Source organism: Rhineura floridana, chromosome 1, assembly GCF_030035675.1.
Source record: "Rhineura floridana isolate rRhiFlo1 chromosome 1, rRhiFlo1.hap2, whole genome shotgun sequence".
Taxonomy (NCBI): Eukaryota; Metazoa; Chordata; class Lepidosauria; order Squamata; family Rhineuridae; genus Rhineura; species Rhineura floridana.
The window spans coordinates 46628238-46647215 of record NC_084480.1 but is presented as its reverse complement, the minus strand read 5'-3'; the positions used below and the strand labels follow the sequence as shown (position 1 = coordinate 46647215).

The 18978-nt window shown below is 43.1% G+C and overlaps 1 protein-coding gene across 2 annotated transcripts in view; it reads right to left on the bottom strand.

Moving 5' to 3' along the window:
• WDR41 (WD repeat domain 41) overlaps positions 1 to 9673 on the bottom strand; it is a 36315-nt gene extending 26642 nt beyond the window's left edge. Inside the window, exons 1-2 of one of the 2 annotated variants that reach the window (XM_061620283.1) lie at positions 9341 to 9673; positions 5228 to 5340 (exon numbers count right to left, since the gene is read on the bottom strand). In XM_061620283.1, coding sequence (XP_061476267.1) covers positions 5228 to 5340; positions 9341 to 9391 — 164 coding nt within the window. In that variant the 5' untranslated portion in view covers positions 9392 to 9673. The other variant, XM_061620274.1, reaches the window with a different exon arrangement.
• Between the last annotated feature and the right edge of the window lie 9305 nt (positions 9674 to 18978).

Here is an 18978-nt window from a genome sequence, read left to right as displayed (position 1 = left end):
GAAAATCTGTTACCGATGTGGGAAGCCAGGCCATCTGCGTTTTCAATGTGAGAGTGTAAACCCCCTCAGTAATCCTGTTCAAGGAAGGACAGTAAAGAGTGAACTGAGAGAGGGAGAACCGAAAAAGATACAGTTCTGTCAAATAAGCTGGTCAAAGGTCCAAGATTTGGACTCAAGCTTGAGAGAAGAAGTATGTGTACAAGGGACAAAATATTGGGCTTTGCTAGATACTGGGGCTGCTCAGACCTTACTGAGGCCAGATTTAATAAAATCTGAAGAAATTTTACCTCAGGAAAAGCTGGTAATCCAAGGGGTAAGAGGCGAACCAGAAAATATTCCCATGGCCCTAATAAAACTAAAATGGAGGGGAAAGGAGGAGACGTACAGAGTGGGTATCAATGCTCAGCAAGAAGAACCTGTGATTCTGGGCAGAGATATTATGGGGGCAGGAGGAAATATTTTTGTGGTGACTAGACAACAACTTGGCAAAGCAGCAGAAGCCATTTTGTCAGAGGCTAAAGAAAACAGGGTGGAACCTGTGATTGAGCCTGAGGTTGCCATAACAACTGTTAGTATGCCTAGAATGAATGAAACAGTGTTACAAATGGGGTCTGACACAGAGACACAGGAATTCAGGGAGGAGCTGAAACGTGATAGCAGTTTGAATGTAATGAAGGAAAAAGCCCTCCAAAGCAGAATTCCCTTTACAGAAACTCTGAGGGATCAAACTGTGTGGGAGAATGGTGTGCTGTACAGGCTGAGGTTGCCTAATGAATAGGAGAACCACTGTGAAAATGTGGGGGAAAGTGGGGGGAAATCAAAAGCTCTACTAAGATTTCCTATTCCGTTTGTGTGTTATGTTGTGAAAGAAACCTCACCCATTTGGTACTTTTATGGGGGGAAGGACTTTGGAAGTGCACAACCTACATCTTTGGTTAAAAACTATATTAGTCTTCAGAGTTTTCCTTCTCATACATCCACGAGGCATGGGTGTAATACATCCTGTGGGGAAAGAGGAAGGAACCCAGATTTCTTGATGAAAATACAATTAAGCAGGGTGAGATTCAAGCCAGAAGTATATCCATCTGGCGAATCAGAATGTGAGGTCAACTTGTTAAAGCAACCAGTTTCTTGTCAAGTGGTTGCGGTTCAAGATCTTGAGAACAGATATAGTTTGGATACATCTCAGATAAATAAATTTCTATACCTTTACTGTAGTAAAGAAATGTTTAGAAAGGCACATTCTAATATGTTGACAGTCAAAGCATTGCAGGTGTGTCCTGAGTCGGGCAGATCACAAGAGTGTTGTTTACTAGTGTCATTAGTGCCACTTCGTCTCAATATTGATCAGGATACCCTGGGGTTCTTGAAGGATTTCTTCACTAGTCTGTCTACAGAAGTAAAAATCCTAATGACTCTAGATCATGGGGTTAAAAAGCTTCATGGTGCAGACATAACATGTACCTTACCCAAGCATCCCAGTCATTTAAAGGAGTCAAGCCCAATTATTTCTTTCTCATTACACAAACGAGTGAGTCAGAATGAAAGAGTGCTTGAGGAAATCAGGAAACAAGGGAGAGCATTTTTAGGTATGGCTGGTTTTTACAGAAAGTTTATAAAGGGGTTTGGTGAGATAGCAACCCCACTGCATGAGTTAACACAGAAAAAGTGTGCTGAGTGTGTGAGATGGGATGAACGGTGCCAAAAGGCTTTCGACCAACTGAAGCAAGCGCTGTGTTAGGGTCCGATATTGATACCTCCGGACTTTGAACAACCGTTTATAGTGGCAACAGATGCATCTGATTTGGCTCTTGGAGTTGTGCTGATGCAAGAGCGAGAGGGCATCAAGCACCCCATTGCCTACTTAAGTCGTAAACTGTCGTCAAGGGAAAGAAACTACTCTTCGGTCCAGAAGGAGTGCCTGGCAGTCATGTGGGGCCTGGGAAAGCTGAGACCCTACGTCTGGGGAAGGAAGTGCACAGTCATCACAGATCATCGCATGTTGCTGTGGCTGGACACTATGAAAAATAGCAACACCATGCTGCAAAGGTGGTCCTGGGCACTGCAGGAGTACCAGATAGACTTTATTTACATCAAGGGAAAGGACAACGTGTTGGCAGATGGACTGTCGAGGCAGATGGCGGATACTACAATCAAGTGAGCAAGATGTAATTTGAAAAGGACACTTTACCCCAAAGTGATGGACACTTGTATATAAACACGACGTATTAATCCTGGGTACAGGAGAAATACTCTGCTGTTATTTAAGGGGGGGGAAATGTGATGTTCCTGTAAGTTAGCATCTGTAAATATGGTAAGTGCGGGTCTATTAGGTGATGTATGGTAATTGACTGAAAGGGGAAGTACATGGGTGAGAAGCTGAAGTGTGCTGGATGATGATTGGCTGAGTGGCTGGCTGGCTGAAGGTATAAATGGAGGTTTGTGAGTGATGAAGGAGGAGGAGGAGGAGAGTCAGAGAGAGAGTCGGTTAGAGAGAGGTTGTTGAGTTGGTTGGCAGAGTTCTGAGGGAAGTTTGGATTGGATTTGGCTGATATTTAAAGAGGATATATATGAACAGAAACATAAAGAGTAACCATATATGAAACCATACACTTGTGAAACATTCCTAAAGTAATCTTGTTAGTTCCTGTTATTAGTAAATAAATACTTCTTTGCTTTACCAAAGGCCTGATCCTTGGCTGGGGAATATACAGACCAGAAGGGAGGGCAAGGTAATTACCAAGGCTGAACAGAAGCAGTATAATAATAATAAATAATAAAATTTAATTTATGTGTCGCCTATCTGGCCATTGGCCACTCTAGGCGACGTACATATAAACAATTAAAACACAATACAATAAAATACAATAATACAATGTAAAAACAATATAGCAGCAAGAACAATACTAGTACAGGGTTAGAGGCAATTCAGTCATAACAGTTAACCCTCCCCGGAAATCCCAAAGGCCTGTTGAAAGAGCCAGGTCTTTAAGGCTTTACGGAATACATTTAGGGAAGAGGTGTGCCGTAGATCTTGTGGGAGGGAGTTCCATAAGGTATCTAATGGTGGCAGCGGTGAAGGGAGAAATAGTAACAAGTCAAGTATCCAGAGCAACCCAGAGTTGTATGCTTGTATATAAAGATACAAGGGGGTTGGGAACAGCATAAGCACGCAGTCACAAAAGTAACCAGCTAGAGAGAGACTCAGGCAAAGTCTCTGGGAGTATTGGTTATAAGACGTGACTGGTGGTGCTGCCTAGCAGTGGGATCTAGTGAGATCTGTGCTAGAGCGGAGTGAGAAACCATATAAAGGACGGTCTGGACTGGTGGTGTCCCTGGTGGTGCCTAGTGAAAGGCAGTAGCCACAAGCAGGTGGGAACCTGACAGGGAGAACCAGGGAAGGGCGTCACAGTAATCTCCCTGGTAGACTGTGGAAATACTGTGGACATAATATATTTTGACTTCAGCAAAGCTTTTAACAAAGTGCCCCATGATATTCTGATGAGCAAGCTAGCTATATGTGAGCTGGATGGAACAACTATCAGGTGGATCCACAGTTGGCTACATAATCATACTCAAAGAGTGTTTATTAATGGTTCCTTCTCATTCTGGGGGGACATAACGAGCAGAATACTGCAAGGCTCAGTCCAGCACTCTTCACATTTTTATTAATGACTTGGATGAGGAAGTGCAGGGAATGCTTATCAAATCTGCAGATTATACAAAAGCTGGAGGACAGAAACAAAATTCACAGTGATCTTGATAGGCTGGAACATTGGGCTGAAAATAACAGAATGAAACCTATCAGGGATAAGTACAAAGTTCTACACATAGGAAAAAGAAACCAAATGCAGTTTTAAGATGGGGGATACTTGACTCAGCCATACGACGTGTGAGAAGGATCTTGGAATTGTTGCTGATCACAAGCTGAATAAGAGCCAACAGTGCAATATGGCTACAAAAAAGGCAAATGCTATTTTAGGCTGCAATAACAGAAGTATAGTTTCCAAATTGTGTGAAGTACTAGTTCCCCTCTATTCAGCACCGATTAGGCCTCATCTTGAACACTGCTCCAGTTCTGGACACACTTTAAGAAGGATGCAGAAAAAATGGAACAGGTTCAGAGGAGGGCAACAAAGATGATTAGGGGACTGGAAACAAAGTCCTATGAGGAGAGTCTAAAAGAACTAGGCATGTTTAGCCTTGAGAAGAGAAGACTGAGGAGAGATATGCTAGCACATTGTCTATCATAACATGTCACAGAGAGGGGGCCAAGATCTCTTCTCGGTCAACCCAGAGTGCAGGACATGGAATAATAGGCTCAAGTTACAGGAAGTCAGATTTTGACTGAACATCAGAAAAAAAATTCTAACTGTTAGAGCGGTACGACAATGGAGCCAATTAGCTAGGAAGGTGGTGGCCTCTCCAACACTGCAAGCATTCAAGAGGCAGCTGTACAGTGGGAATGCTTTAGGTTGGATTCCTGCATTGAGCAGGGGGTTGGATTCGATGGTCTTATAGGCCCCTTCCAACTCTACTATTCTATGTTTCTAGGAAGTCAATTTAGAAGCCCTAGAGTGTGAGGAAGTGGGGGGGGGGAGAGAAAAAGTGAGTGAGTGAGAGGGAGCACAGGGACGTCCCCAGCTCAAGGTTCAGCCCTCCTCATGTTTGCCTGTGCATATAATGCCAAACCATGGTGTAGCTTTACATCTGAATATCCCAGTGTTAGAGAAGTTTTCTCTGGGTAAAACTTTATTAAAGGTAATGCACTGAAAGGTACCAAACTCCAATAATGTGTGTTGTGGCTATGAGATAACTCTTTCTGACATTAATGCATCATATGATGTGTGAGGAATTTGCAATTAAAGGTAGGTAGATCATTGGTGATTACGGGAGAGCATAAAAATTGGCTCAGTACTGCACTGTGAGAAAATATAGTAACATAATTTCTGAAATAAGTGGCCCACCTGTGCGTTAAGCTTCAGTGTCTAAACTGCCATATTTTGGGAAAGAATTCTATTTAAGTCAAAAACATAGCGGGCATATTTTAATTAAATTTCAGCTAAAAGGTTTGTAAAGATATATCTTCCTTACATGCACATTTTAGATCTAAGCTACCTGTCATACTTCCTTCAATTTGGGGGAGAAGAAACAGATTATTTTTTAAAGACTTTCAGTGACATCACCCCTGTGTTGCAAAACGGGGATCATGAAAGTAATGTCTTACCTGTAATCATCTATTGCCACTAGAAATCGCACTATATCGTGATGACCTTTCAACACAAGGAGCTCAGTGTAGTGATTTTGCGTTTGTTCTTCACCAATGGTCTGTACAGACTTCTAGAAATCCATAGTCAGAAAAATAGAACAGTAAATCACCAAATTTGTTATCTTAATCTCTCTCTAATCAATAGAAGCTGCCTATTTCTTATTACTTTATTTCTTTTCTTTTTTTATTTGCAACAGCATCATAGTTAGAATTGTAAAGCTATAGTTCTGTGCAGGCTTGTTGTGGAGTAAGTTCTACGTATAAAACAGCTATCCTCCAGAATTAAATCCTGGAGGAAGGAACCAACATGCTATGTTACATTGGAAGAGGTAAAGGTTCTTACACTGACCCAAATATGAACAGCCGCAGACTGTGGGCTAAGAAGGGGGAGCTGGGAAAGGGGACTCACCACACTTTATAGTTCTGTTCACTTATCCTGCATACAAAACTTGTTCCAGATTATCTGATCACCCAAATGCAGCCACTGAGCTGGTTTGCATGTTACACTAAGCCAAATTATGACTTAGCATGAATGCATGAGTGTGACTGTGCTCAGAGAGGAGACCACAGCTACTGCACTCTTCCCCCAGTCCTCTTACTGCTGCACTGCGGTGAGCTAAGCCATGGTTTGGTTAGTATGTCATCCAAACCCAGGCTCATGGTTAGTTTCCTCCAAACAAACCATGAGCTGTAAGCCCAAGAAAACCTTGGTTACAGCTCATGGTCTCATTCCAGACAAACCACAAAACCGGATTTGGACAACATACTAAGGCAAACCATGGCTTCACTCACAGCACCATCACAGCAGCAGGACTGGAGAAGGAGCAGAACAGTCATAGTCTCCTCTCCAGGAGCACACATATTCATACTAAGTCAGTTTGGCTTAGTGTTACATGCAAGCCAGCAATAAAATGTTTCTGATGGCACTTTATGGCAAATCACAGTTGCTATTTTGGCCAAACCCAGCAAGCTATCAACTGTACAATCCACAAGTAGCCCACAAAACTGCAAACTGCAATCAAGAGCTTCTAAATTTCTGTCATAAGTAGGATGTGACAGTCAAAGGCTCAAACGAGCTTATATTCATAATGCCAAGCCTTTACACCCAAATGTAATAATTTTATATATATGTAAATATAGTTATTATACACAAACCCACATTTAGAATGCTGTGTACAGTCTGGGTTGCTCTATCTCAAAAGGATATCACAGAGTTAGAGAAATTACAGAAAGGAAAACTAAAATGATCAAGGGGTTAAACACTTTCATTAGGAAAAAAACCTGAACCAACCAGTATTTTTTACTTGGAGGGGGGAGAAGGAACATAACATGGATTGATTAGAAATGGCATTGAGATATAAGTTTGTCTTTATTTTCTCTGTCTTATCCAAGATAATAGAACTGAGTCCATCAAATTGATTAGTTATAGGTTCTAAACAAAACAAAATATTTTTTTCACATAACATATACTTAACTCAGCCTTGTATTTAAGCACTGACTTGGTAGTAGGGTTGCCAGGCTCAGAGCCTGAGAATGATTCTGTATATTTAAGAGAAGAGAAAATTCAGTCAAGTGCAGGTGTTCTTGCAGTACTGTAATGGGAAAAGCCACAAGGTGAAAGGCCTCTTGAAGGCTGGGCCTGGCAACCAAGAGGTCTTCTGTATCTTTAAAAGTTGTGCAGGAGGAAGGGAGAATTTCACCTTGTGGTTTTTCCCATTACAGTGTTGCAAGAAAACTTGCACTTGGCTGAATTTTCTCTCCTCTTAAAGATACAGAATCATTCTCAGGCCCTGAGCCTGAGAACCCTATAACTGGTCTGAATGTATCAAGACTAATTTCATTCTTTATCCATACACATAATGACTAAATTATTATTACATTTGTATACTGCATAAAATAAGTTGATTTACAGAAAAAATAGTGGTTTTGCACATCTATCCCTACCCCCCCAAAAATGAAATAAACCTATTGAAAAGGGGGGGGCAAAACCTAAGTAAACACACACTACAGTCTTTGAAACTTCTGAAAGTTTGCTTTAATTGACTGAGATGTGCACTCTATACCTATTAGCTTAAGGACTGAGATACTGTGGAATACTTAAGAATATTCCAACTACCCAGAAGTTTAAAAGTTATCAGAACACAAGGCCTAGGGACCCTTACAGGTGTGATATTGGTAGGAAAGAGATTAGAGAAGGGAGCAGGCATGATGTTGTGGTAATTGAGGTTTTATTAAGTTGGATATGGTAAGTAATGAGAGTTGGGAGGGGGGAATGAGAGTATGGAATGTTGGTGAGTGCTGCGCATGATTGGCTGGGTGAATGTAGAATGGCCAATTTGTATTTGAAAGAGTTGATGGTAGATAGATTTTGACATTCGCTGGGATAGAGAAGGCTGGAGGGTGTGTGGGGGTTGTAGAGGGTTATAGGTAGGTTGATATCAATTGGCAATATAATAAAGACTGTTGAAACTACAGTATAAGTAAAGAACCTATCTAAAAACCACATGCTTGAGAACTTGGAACATAACCAATCTTGCTTAAGAACATCTATTAAATAAACTTGTTTGTACTTTAAAAACACACCTGGTTCTTAGCCAGCTACTACAAGAGTAAAAGGGGACAACAGCATCAATGGTGGCAGTGAAGTACCTGAGAAGGTAATGGTTGCAGGTGACAGAAGACCAACCCAGCCGCTGTTATTTTTGAGAGCAATAAAGATACCCGGGGGAAGGGATGTGAGGCTTGACTGGAGAACCTAAATAACTATAACAAGGACTGAGGGAAATAGTCAGAGTCCCAAATAGCAGCTTTGTTACAAGGAGAGGTGGAGGAAAGGTAAACCTCACGTCTCCCTTTGCTAAAGGGTGTCAGGGAAGGGATGTGACATGGGCAACAATTTAACAGTTGGCCAGTGCTTTTAAAGAGTACATGTGTGAATGCTCTACGAGAGTGTTACGTGATGGTGTGTGAGAGCAAGGTGGGCATAGGAGTATTATGTGCAAGGAGTACAAATGTGTGTATGCACATATGTAAGAATGAAAAGGGATGGGCATAAACAAATTCTTATGTAGTAAAAACGCACCTGTAGATTTATAGTTAGAAAAATGTAACTTGTCAGGAATAAGAAAAACTGGAAACTCTGATGTGACCCTAACTGAGGGTAGTTAATTTTGGGCTATTAACACAAGACTTGTCACTTTCACCAGTCCAGTAGTGTTTATATATATGATCCAGTTTTTTACCATACATGTTTCTGGTTCTTTCCCCCCAATTTCTCACTGTCTCTACCCACACCTCCCCAAGCCTTTATACTTTACATTCTTCCCCTTAAAAATTTTTTTTTAAAAAATGGTGGTTGTTCCCGTGTGACTCGGCTTTATTCAGACTCCCCACCTACTCCCCACCTAATTAAAGGCCAACATACAAGAGAAGCAGGAACTTAACATTAAAAACAAGAAGTAACTTTTACTGTCTTGAGCAAACAACTGGAATGATATGAGCCATCCCTCGAGTGTATAACGGGTCTAGGCTCAGGTTAAGACCTTCTTATTTGCACAGACATTTTAGTTTATTTGCTTAGTTGAAACTGCCTTACTCTGTACCTAATTTTCATGCTTTCAGACTGCCCCTGATCTAGTTTTCTATTTTTTCTGCGAATTTTTATTTTGGATTCATATATTTACACAGTACATGTGGTAAGTTTTACACACCCTGGAATCTTTTGACGCAGGGCGATCGAGAAATATTTTAAATAAATAAATAAATAAGTGCCTTCGGCTATGCAGAGCGAGTAGCATCGCTGTCCGGCGATGTAAAAGTCAATAATATAGCCTTTTATAATAATATTAATAAATAATACAGCCTTCCATTATTGTTATTACTATAGCCGCAGAAGACCGTCGAAGAAAAAAAAGCTCATCAAGCGCTCGTGTTTTGAATTCGTCATTACGGAAACGTCACTTTCTCCATCAACCATACATAAATAGAACTTGACCCTCCCCCTCCACACAGCTCTGAAGTGAGAGACTCAGAAATCCGTCAGACCCGAGCAGCCCCACAGCCGGCTTTTACCTCGGCCAATCCTTGCGGTTCGCGTCCCCCTCCTATCAGCCATCGCAACATCGCGAGGGGCGGGATCCAAACTGCCGGAATGAGCGCACACTCGGCTCGTGTTGAGGCTGTAGCCCTAACCCGCCACTCACGTCAGTCAGCTGATGCTCTTGGGATTCGTCTCTGGCTTCCCCGCAACGCAGTTGCCGTTTGGCTGCCCGCGCGCGCCACCGGCCGGACGGGATGAAATAGGGCAGGGTGGAGAGAGAGGGATGTTTACTCAAAAGGGGCTTATTAGCACGACCCCCAAAACCGCCGCCACCGCCACCACCGCCACCGCCACCTAATCGATTCCCGAACCTTCAGATGGCCAAAAACAACAAGCGTTTCGGGTCTTCCGCCGCTTTCCACAACGCCCTTAGGCCTGCCGCGCGAGCTCTCTCTTTTGAGCTAGGCAAGGGATGCGAGTGCCGAATGATCGATCACCCTTTTAAACACGCCCACGAAGATCTTTGCTCTGTCTTGTGTTTATTTTATTATTATTATTATTATTATTATTATTATTACCACATTTATTATAGCCGAAGGTCCCCACGCGACTTACACAATGTTAAAACAAAATAAATAAAACAGACTATAAAAACATCAATAAACAACAATAGCAATACCACTCCCACACAGGCACAGGAAGGTTTGGCATCATATTAAAAACAACATTTTGTGTTTATGTATGAGAGATGTAATGCACAAGTGGTCCAGTTAGGATTAAGAATTACCACTTTTTATATCATAGAATAGTAGAGTTGGAAGGGGCATATAAGGCCATCAAGCCCAACACCCTGCTCAATGCAGGAATCCAAAGCATTCCGGACAGATGGCTGTCCAGCTGCCTCTTGAATACCTCCAGTGTTGGACAGCCCACTACCTCTCTAGGTAATTGGTTCCATTGTCATATGGCTCTAACAGTTAGTGAGTTTTTCCTGATGTCCAGTCGAAATCTGTCTTCCTGCAACTTGAGCCCATTATTCCATGTCCTGTACTCTGGGATGATCAAGAAGAGATCCCTGCCCTCCTGCGTGACAATCTTTCATGTACTTGAAGAGTGCTATCATATCTCCCCTCTTCTGCAGGCTAAACATGCCCAGTTCTTTCAGTCTCTCATAGGACTTTGTTTCTAGTCCCCTGATCATCCTTGTTGCTCTTCTCTGAACCTGTTCCAGTTTGTCTGCATCCTTCTTGAAGTGCGGAGACCAGAACTGGACACAGTATTCAAGATGAAGCCTAACCAGTGCTGAATAGAGGGGAACTAAAAAGAACGGAAAGAGCAGATCCATAGCCTGGGGGGTACTCCTGGATCCATCTTTGTTGCTAGAGGCCCAGGTGACCTCAGTGGCTAGGAGTGCCTTTTACCAGCTTCAGCTGGTGAGACAGCTGTGGCCATTTCTGGACTGGGATAGCCTGACCACTGTTGTCCACGCACTGGTTACCTCCAGGCTGGATTACTGTAATGCGCTCTATATGGGGCTGCCCTTGAGGTTGGTCCGGAAGCTGCAGCTGGTGCAAAATGTGGCGGCGAGACTACTCACTGGGGCAGGGTATTGCCAACATGTCACCCCGCTGCTGAAAGAATTGCACTGGCTGCCCATTTGCTACTGGGCCAAGGTCAAGGTTCTAGTTTTGGTGTATAAAGCCCTATACAGCTCGGGACCAGGATACCTGAAAGACCGTATTACCCCTTATATACCCAGTCGATCACTGCACTCTGCAGGTGAGGGGCTCCTGCAGATACTATCTTATCAGGAGGTTCATTCTGCATAATATAGGAAACGGACCTTTAGTGTGGCAGCACCTACCCTGTGGAATTCCCTCCCTTTGAATATTAGGCAGGCGCCATCTCTGCTACCTTTTTGGCACCTTTTGAAGACATTCCTCTTTCAACAAGCCTTTTAGGTTGAGACCTGTCTGTGTTAGAATTGCTTAATATGATTTTTAATAATGTTTTTAACCCTTTTTTAAAGTTGTTTTTTTAAATGTTTTTAAAGCTGTTTTGTTTTAATGTATTTTAAGATCTGTTTCTATGATGTTTTTAAAGTGTTTTTAGCACTTTGTTTGCAGCCCTGGGCTCCTGCTGGGAGGAAGGGTGGAATACAAATTAAATAATAAATAAATAAACAAATATTTCTCGCGATTTGGAAACTATACTTCTGTTAATGCAGCCTAACATAGCATTTGCCTTTTTTGCAGCCACACCGCACTGTTGGCTCATATTCAGCTTGTGATCAACGACAATTCCAAGATCCTTCTCACATATTGTACTGCTGAGCCAAATATCCCCATCTTATAACTGTGCATTTGGTTTCTTTTTCCTAAGTGTAGAACTTTGCATTTATCCCTGTTGAATTTCATTCTCTTGTTTTCATCCCAATCCTCCAGCCTATCAAGGTCCCTTTTGTCATGCCAGCTTGCCAGCCTTGCCCTGGCCTGTATCTAAAATGCTTATGCAAAGCCTTGCGGGGATTTTTCCTCCTTGACATCTTTTTCTGTAACCTGCCAGTAAGCAGTTAAATGTTTGGTTTTGCCTCATCGTTGTGACTTGGCAATTTACAACCCCAGCTGTATGAGATTACAAGCTAGCTTCATACCTTGTTATCAGTAGAAGGGGCCTGGTTCTGTCAAAGCCATAAAATTCAAGGAACTGCCTTGGGAAACCAAGAGGAGGCGCCTGGTGTTGTGGGAACATAGTTTTTTCATCCTTTTGATAAAATCTCAATTGGTTAATTGTCTCCGGCTGGGCAAAAGATTTCTTCCACAAGAAGGAGCTCAGAACTTTGGGTTTTAGTCCCACTTCGTGAGTACCACCTTGTCACATAGGTGATGCTCTGTTGTGGCTCCATTTCCATCCTGACTCGCAATTCCCTGAGGGGAGAAGGCTATTCATCTATAGATCCTATGGTCTGTAAGTATAGATTAGGCAAGAAAGCTTTATTCTTGATTCGTGCCAAAAACTATCTTACTTGTATTTCTTACCAAACCTTACCCTGTTTGGGCGTATGGTAACAGGATTCAATTTGCTGCTAAACCTTATTTTGTGCACCTCTTTTTTTATCTGTAAAACTTTTATGCTTTTCTTATTCTTTTTAATAAACTTTAATTACTTTAACCAACGTGTGTTCACTTTAGAGGGGGGTCAGTTCCTAAATTCAGTCCTTACCATTCAACTACAAACTACCATGTAACAAAGGAACGTTTTGCCTGAGGCTTTGGAAGGGGCAAGGGGTGTATCTAGGCTCTTCCTCTGAGAAGCTGTGGTGCTTAACTGGGCTCTGAGGTTCCCTTCACCCCAGAGTGGCTAACCAGCTAGAAGGGTGGTGGCTGTTACTACCTTGCAGGGTTGGTGTGAGTGTGCACAACCTTGGCAAACCAGGATTTGCTGGGATCAATTGCCCAAGGCTGGGGATTGACTCCTGGGACAGTGAGAGCAGACAGGGGAGGCCTCCCGCTTTCACTACACCTTTGAATTTTGTTTCTGTCTTCCACGGTATTAGCTGTGCCCCCCAATTTTGTATCATCTGCAAATTTGATAAAGATGCTCTATCTCCTCATCCAAGTCATTGAAAAAAATGTTGAAGAGCTCTGGGCCCAGGACCGAGCCCTGTGGTACCCCACTTGTTACTTCTGCCCAGTTTGAGAAGGAACCATTGATAAGCACTCTTTGAGTACGATTCTGGAGCCAATTCTGGATCCTCCTGATAGTTGTTCCATCTAGCCCACATTTAGCTTGCTTGCTAAATTCTCCTTATCCCTACTTACTAGTCGCTGTGTGGTTGCATTTACAGTTCTAACCGTGTTTCTCTCTCCTTTTGCTTTTGCTTTCCTTCTCTCTTAACCGTTTTAAGAGTTTCTTCAGTCATCCATTGAGGTCTTTCTCTCTTTTTCAGTAGAGGCATTATCTTTTTGTATTCTTCCCTGATAATGTCTCTGACTTCACCCCATAGTTCTTCTGGTTCTCTGTCAACTAAGTTTAAAGCCTCAAATCTGTTCCTTATTTGATCTTTATATGCTTCTGGGATGTTATTTAAATTGTATTTTGGCATTATGATTGCTTTGTTGTTGTTCTTTAGCTTTACTCTGATTTTAGATATGACCAGTTCATTATCTGTACCGCAGTCTACTCTTGATCTTTTCAGAGGAAGTATGGAACTTCTCCATCTTCTGCTTCCATATCAATACATAATATCCATACAATAAAAAAATTAAAGTTATATAAATACAATTCATAATAATAAGCAATACATAGTAATAGATAATACATAATAGTACCTATATTTGTATATGCGTATATGTTCTAGCAGAGTAGGTCAGGTCCTCGCATGTTATGACTGCTCGGCTAACCCCATTTTGGTTCAAGTAGAATCAAGGAGGTGCAAGGCACTGGAGCATAATTCCCACCCCACACCCCCTGTTGTCTTGCTAGTTATGCATTCCTGAGGTACTGTGAGGGGACAGCACAAGGCCATCCTGTAAGCAACAAAAATAACCAAGAGAAACTGAAATAAATGTTACCTTCCTTGGCAGACTTCCCTCAAGCCCAGCAGAACAATCCCATTGTTCAAAGAAAGCATTAGAAGAAATCACTGAGTTTTCTCAGTGTCAGCTAGAAACACACACACACACACGAAATCACCTCATACCCAGATCCCTCCTTTTTCAGGGGAGTTGGAAGAGAAAAAGTGTCTTCAAAAAGCAAGCTTGAGACCTAGAAATGGCGATCTGAGCTCCAACTTTGCTCTTGAATAACTCAATGAGGGACTGCAGGGACAGAACAGGCAGGGATTCTGTGTCTTGGCACAAGCCTTGAGGCTAACAAATTCCTTCCTGCCTTTGGGCCAGGGCTCCTTCACATTGCTTCAGCAGCATTCCACTGCCCACTCCTGGGCCTAGGATAGGTAATATCTCCTACCTGTCACTTAGAGTTACCAGATCTCTGGCTTTTGGCCGGAGTCTCAGGCTTTGGGGGTGTTTTCTGGCTCTCTGGCCAGACCACACCCCCTGTCCCTGGATATCCGGTTTTTGGTGTGGTGTGGCATGGCCACCCAGCAGGGATGGCCGCAGGGCGGGAGATCCCAAGCCCCCTGCCATTCCCCCATTCTACTTACCTTTCTCTTTGCTGTTTTTTGCAGCATGCACAGGTTTGCCATCAAACAAGATGGCGGCTGAGGTTTTCCTAAGGGGCTGAAGCCTCTGCTGCCATCTTGGTTGATGGCACACATGTGTGCTACACGCTCGCATTGCTGCCATCAACCAAGATGGTGGTAGAGGCTTCAGCTCCGTAGGGAAACCTCGGCCACCATCTTAATTGATGGCAAACCTGCGCGAGCTGCAAAAAACAGCAGAAAGAAAGGTAGGTGAAGTGAGGGAATGGTGGGCAGCTCTGAAGCTTCTGCCCTGCTATCCTGGTGCAGATTGCGGAAGGGGACTGCAGGGGCCCCGCAGCTGGTCAGCCACTGTGAGAAGAGGATGTGCTGGACTGGATGAGCCCACGTTGGCCTGATCCAGCAGGGCTCTTCTTAGGTTCTTAACCCACCATCCTCCATGAGGACTAGAGAGCCACCCTTGATCCCTGGTGCTGCTCCCTCCCCAGGACTGATAGGGCGCTGCCTGGATGAACCACCCTCTAATAGTCTCCTGCCCCCCCATCCCAAAAAACAAAACTGAACCAAACCCTCCTCGCACACTTGGGTCAATGCAGGTGGGCACCCCCTCATGTCACAAATTCTTGCAGGTTGACTTCAGTTTGGGCTTCTGCCAAAAGAACCCCCTTTCCCCCGGTTTCCCTTCTCCCTCAAACATGCCTTGAGCCACCCCTGGCATCCTCTCCCCCCTCCGGAACTCCCCACATTCCCTGGGGAAGCACTGTGGCTGAGTGGGCAGAGCACCTGCTTCGCATGTAGAAGATCCCAGGTTCATCTCCAGGTGGGGCTTGAGAGCTGCTGCCAGTCAGTGTAGATAGGACAGAGATAGATGTACCCAATGGTTTGACTTGGTGGCAGGCAGCTCCCTATGCCCCCCCTTCATTGACTGCACCTCATACACTGAGGCTCAGGTACATGGCCCCTCCTTTTGCCTTAAGATGCCGCTGGTGATGTGCACACACCATGCACTAATTAATGCATGGCACATCTATAATTATTATAGGTTTGTAGACTCTGTGGAACAACTGCCTGGTGTGCTTTCTGATGCTAGACTAGAAGAGATGTGTTCCATACCTGGGTTTAGGCCTCTAGTGCTTGGAGTACTCCAGCACAACACATTTTAAAATAAGAAGCATGTGTGGGAGAGTGAATAAACCTAGAAAATGTAAAAAGTGGAGGGATTTTTAAATGAGACTAACTAGTGCTTGCAGCATAAGGAAAATATATTTCAGAAGTTCTGTAATTAATCTATAATATATCATTTATAAAATGTAGTAAAATTTTATAGGAGAGCTTTAGAATTTAACATCACAGGATTTAGAAAAATGTTATTGGCTTAAGCAGAGGGTAATGCAGAGGGTACAACATGGTGTGTATAGTGGAAGAACTATTTCTCCTAAAGATTATCAGAGTTACCTAAAATAATTCCTGCAGTACTTTGATCTTCATCAAATCTGAACTTCTAGGTATTTGTGCAAGAGATTGGATTTATTATCTGGATAGACCATATTTCATGCTCCTGTATTCCTCTAAGATGCAATGAGTGATTTAAATAATTCATTATATTATTTGGTGGCGCTAGTGTTAATGTTCATTTATTATTATTATTATTATTATTATATCCTGCCCAGGGCGGCAAGTAAACAGGACAGATCTGTCCTTGAGAGAACCTCTCTCTCCCTCTCCCTCTCCCTCTCTCTCTCTCCACACACCCCTCCCAATATCCCTAGGTGTCTATCTCTTGAAGTTTGCAAAGAATTTACTGGGTTCTTGCACAGAAGTCGAGAGAAGGTGTTTTGGACAGGAAAGGCATCTTTTTTTTTTTGAATGGTATGCTCCAAGCAACTGTGGTTGATAATGTATCATGCTTTATGACGTCACTAGGGCCTGCCCCGTGACATCACTAGGGCCCGCCCCGTGACATCACTAGGGCCCGCCCCGTGACATCACTAGGGCCCGCCCCGTGACATCACTAGGGCCCGCCCCGTGACATCACTAGGGCCCGCCCCGTGACATCACTAGGGCCCGCCCCGTGACATCACTAGGGCCCGCCCCGTGACATCACTAGGGCCCGCCCCGTGACATCACTAGGGCCCGCCCCGTGACATCACTAGGGCCCGCCCCGTGACATCACTAGGGCCCGCCCCGTGACATCACTAGGGCCCGCCCCGTGACATCACTAGGGCCCGCCCCGTGACATCACTAGGGCCCGCCCCGTGACATCACTAGGGCCCGCCCCGTGACATCACTAGAGCCCGCCCCATGACATCATTAGGGCCCGCCCCATGACATCTCAGGATTTGGGATGCTTCCGACCAGGCAACCCTACTGTCACTCCTTATAGGAATAGGGTCCTTTGATGTCTTTAGTTTAAAGTTATGAATGGGTTAAGATATTAATGATTAATGCTGCCACGCAGCCAGTAATTTTGTAATGCTATTCTTCTCTTTTCTCTCAATAAAAGAAAGCTTTGCTTTAGTCTGGTTTGGACCTGCATTTCTTGCGTTATACACACACCATTTAGGCACACCAGGGCAAAGCGCTTGTTTTATCCCTATCAAAAGATCCTCCTCTCAAGGAGGTGTGTTTCATGGGACATATGGGTGGCAGGTTCACACACTCAGGTTCCCAAGGACACATGTCGTAACAGTCCCCTCCAAACTGGTGTTTATTTGTTTGTTTATTTTGCATGTGTATTCTGCAACAGGTTGTTAATGCAATAGTAGTGCATTAGGGGAAGACTTATACTGGACCATGCATATATCATTCTGCGTTATTAATACTGCAATGCTTTCCCAATGTTACTGCATTATTGTCATCTAGAGGGGCACTCCTGTGCTACATAGTGCAAAAACAAAACAAAAGCAAGACTAAAAAAACTCAGCCCAGAACATTTGTAGTGTAAAAAGTTACAGGATTTTAGCAGGAAACTACAGGACATGCTGGATGCATAGGTGTCAATGGTGGCCTCAAGGGCTAAGAAGAAGTGTGATGCTCAGGACAGAGCCAGCAAGTACAGCCTTGGTCCTCCCTCAATACATTCACCAAATGTTTGTGTGTGCAGGGATGAACACTCCTTATGCACTTCTCCCTCAATTCCTGCTTGATTGAGACTGAGCAATCCCAAAAGGATGCTGCTATTGAAACAAAATGGGAGTAAGATTTCGATTCCCATTGGAAATTGTGATTCAGAATCAGCATCCAGGGCTCTCCTCAGCTTTATTTATTTAATTATTTAAAAACAAACAGAAATGTATTTATTTATTTATTATTTAATTTATATCCCACCCTTCCTCCCAGAAGGAGCCCGGGGTGACAAACAAAAACACTAAAAGCACTTTAAAACATTTTAAAAACAAAGACTTCAAAACATATTTTCAACAAGCATATTTAAAAATATATTAAAACAAAACATCTTAACAACATCTTTAAAAAAAACTTTTTTAAAAATCTTAAAAAACAATTCCAGCACAGATACAGACCGGGATAATAAGGTCTCTACTTAAAAGGCTTGTTGAAAGAGGAAGGTCTTCAACAGGTGACAAAAAGGTAACAGAGATGGCACCTGTCTAATATTTAAGGGGAGGGAATTCCAAAGTGTTGGTACCACAAAAGGTCCACTTCCTATGTTGTGCGGAACGGACCTCCTGATAAGATGGCTTCGTACAATCCTCTATAATATATATATATATAGAAAAAACATTAATAGGGCTGCCATGACCCATGGAGATGTGGCTGAGGCCTAAGCAAAATGAAGTCAAATGAGCATGGGTAATGGAATCACCAAAGAACAGATGGAAAGGCAGAAAAGGTATCTTATCCCATGAACTGTAATTAATTAATTAATTAATACCCTACCCTTCCTCCCAGAAGAAGCCCAGGGCAGCAAACAAATGACAGAACTAAAAACATCTATAAACCATCTTAAAAACAAAACATGTTATCACAAGTGTTACCAAATGGACAGAATTTAATACTCTCACAACCAGTTGCCAGAATTGCAAAATGCAAAGCAAGAAAAACATTCCAGTAGAGCCAGTTTTGCTTTTAATGCTCATAATGGGCACCGAGGCATCATATGAAAAAGCAGCTGCACTTGTGACGTAGTTTGCATGCATGCCCTGTGAAAGTGAATCCATTTAATGTTGTGCTGTCATGTGAAGGCCTACCATTGAATAAGACACATGTGGAGGTGGCGGCGGTCATTTCTGAGCGTGATTATGGTGGATTTGAACAAAGGCCAGTACAGAGTTCAAGTGAGTTCATACCATCTTGCTCTAGGCTGCCTCCTCACCAGAGCAATGGCTCCGTGGCTGCTTCTTATTTATGCAGGCAGACTGATAGAAAGATGCAGGCTACTGGATCTGAAGGCATGTTTGTAGGGGAAAGGCAGACTACACATGCTCAGAGGCACTTTGCCTTTACGTACTGTTCTTAAAATATTTTTTAAAAAGAACAGTTTGTTCC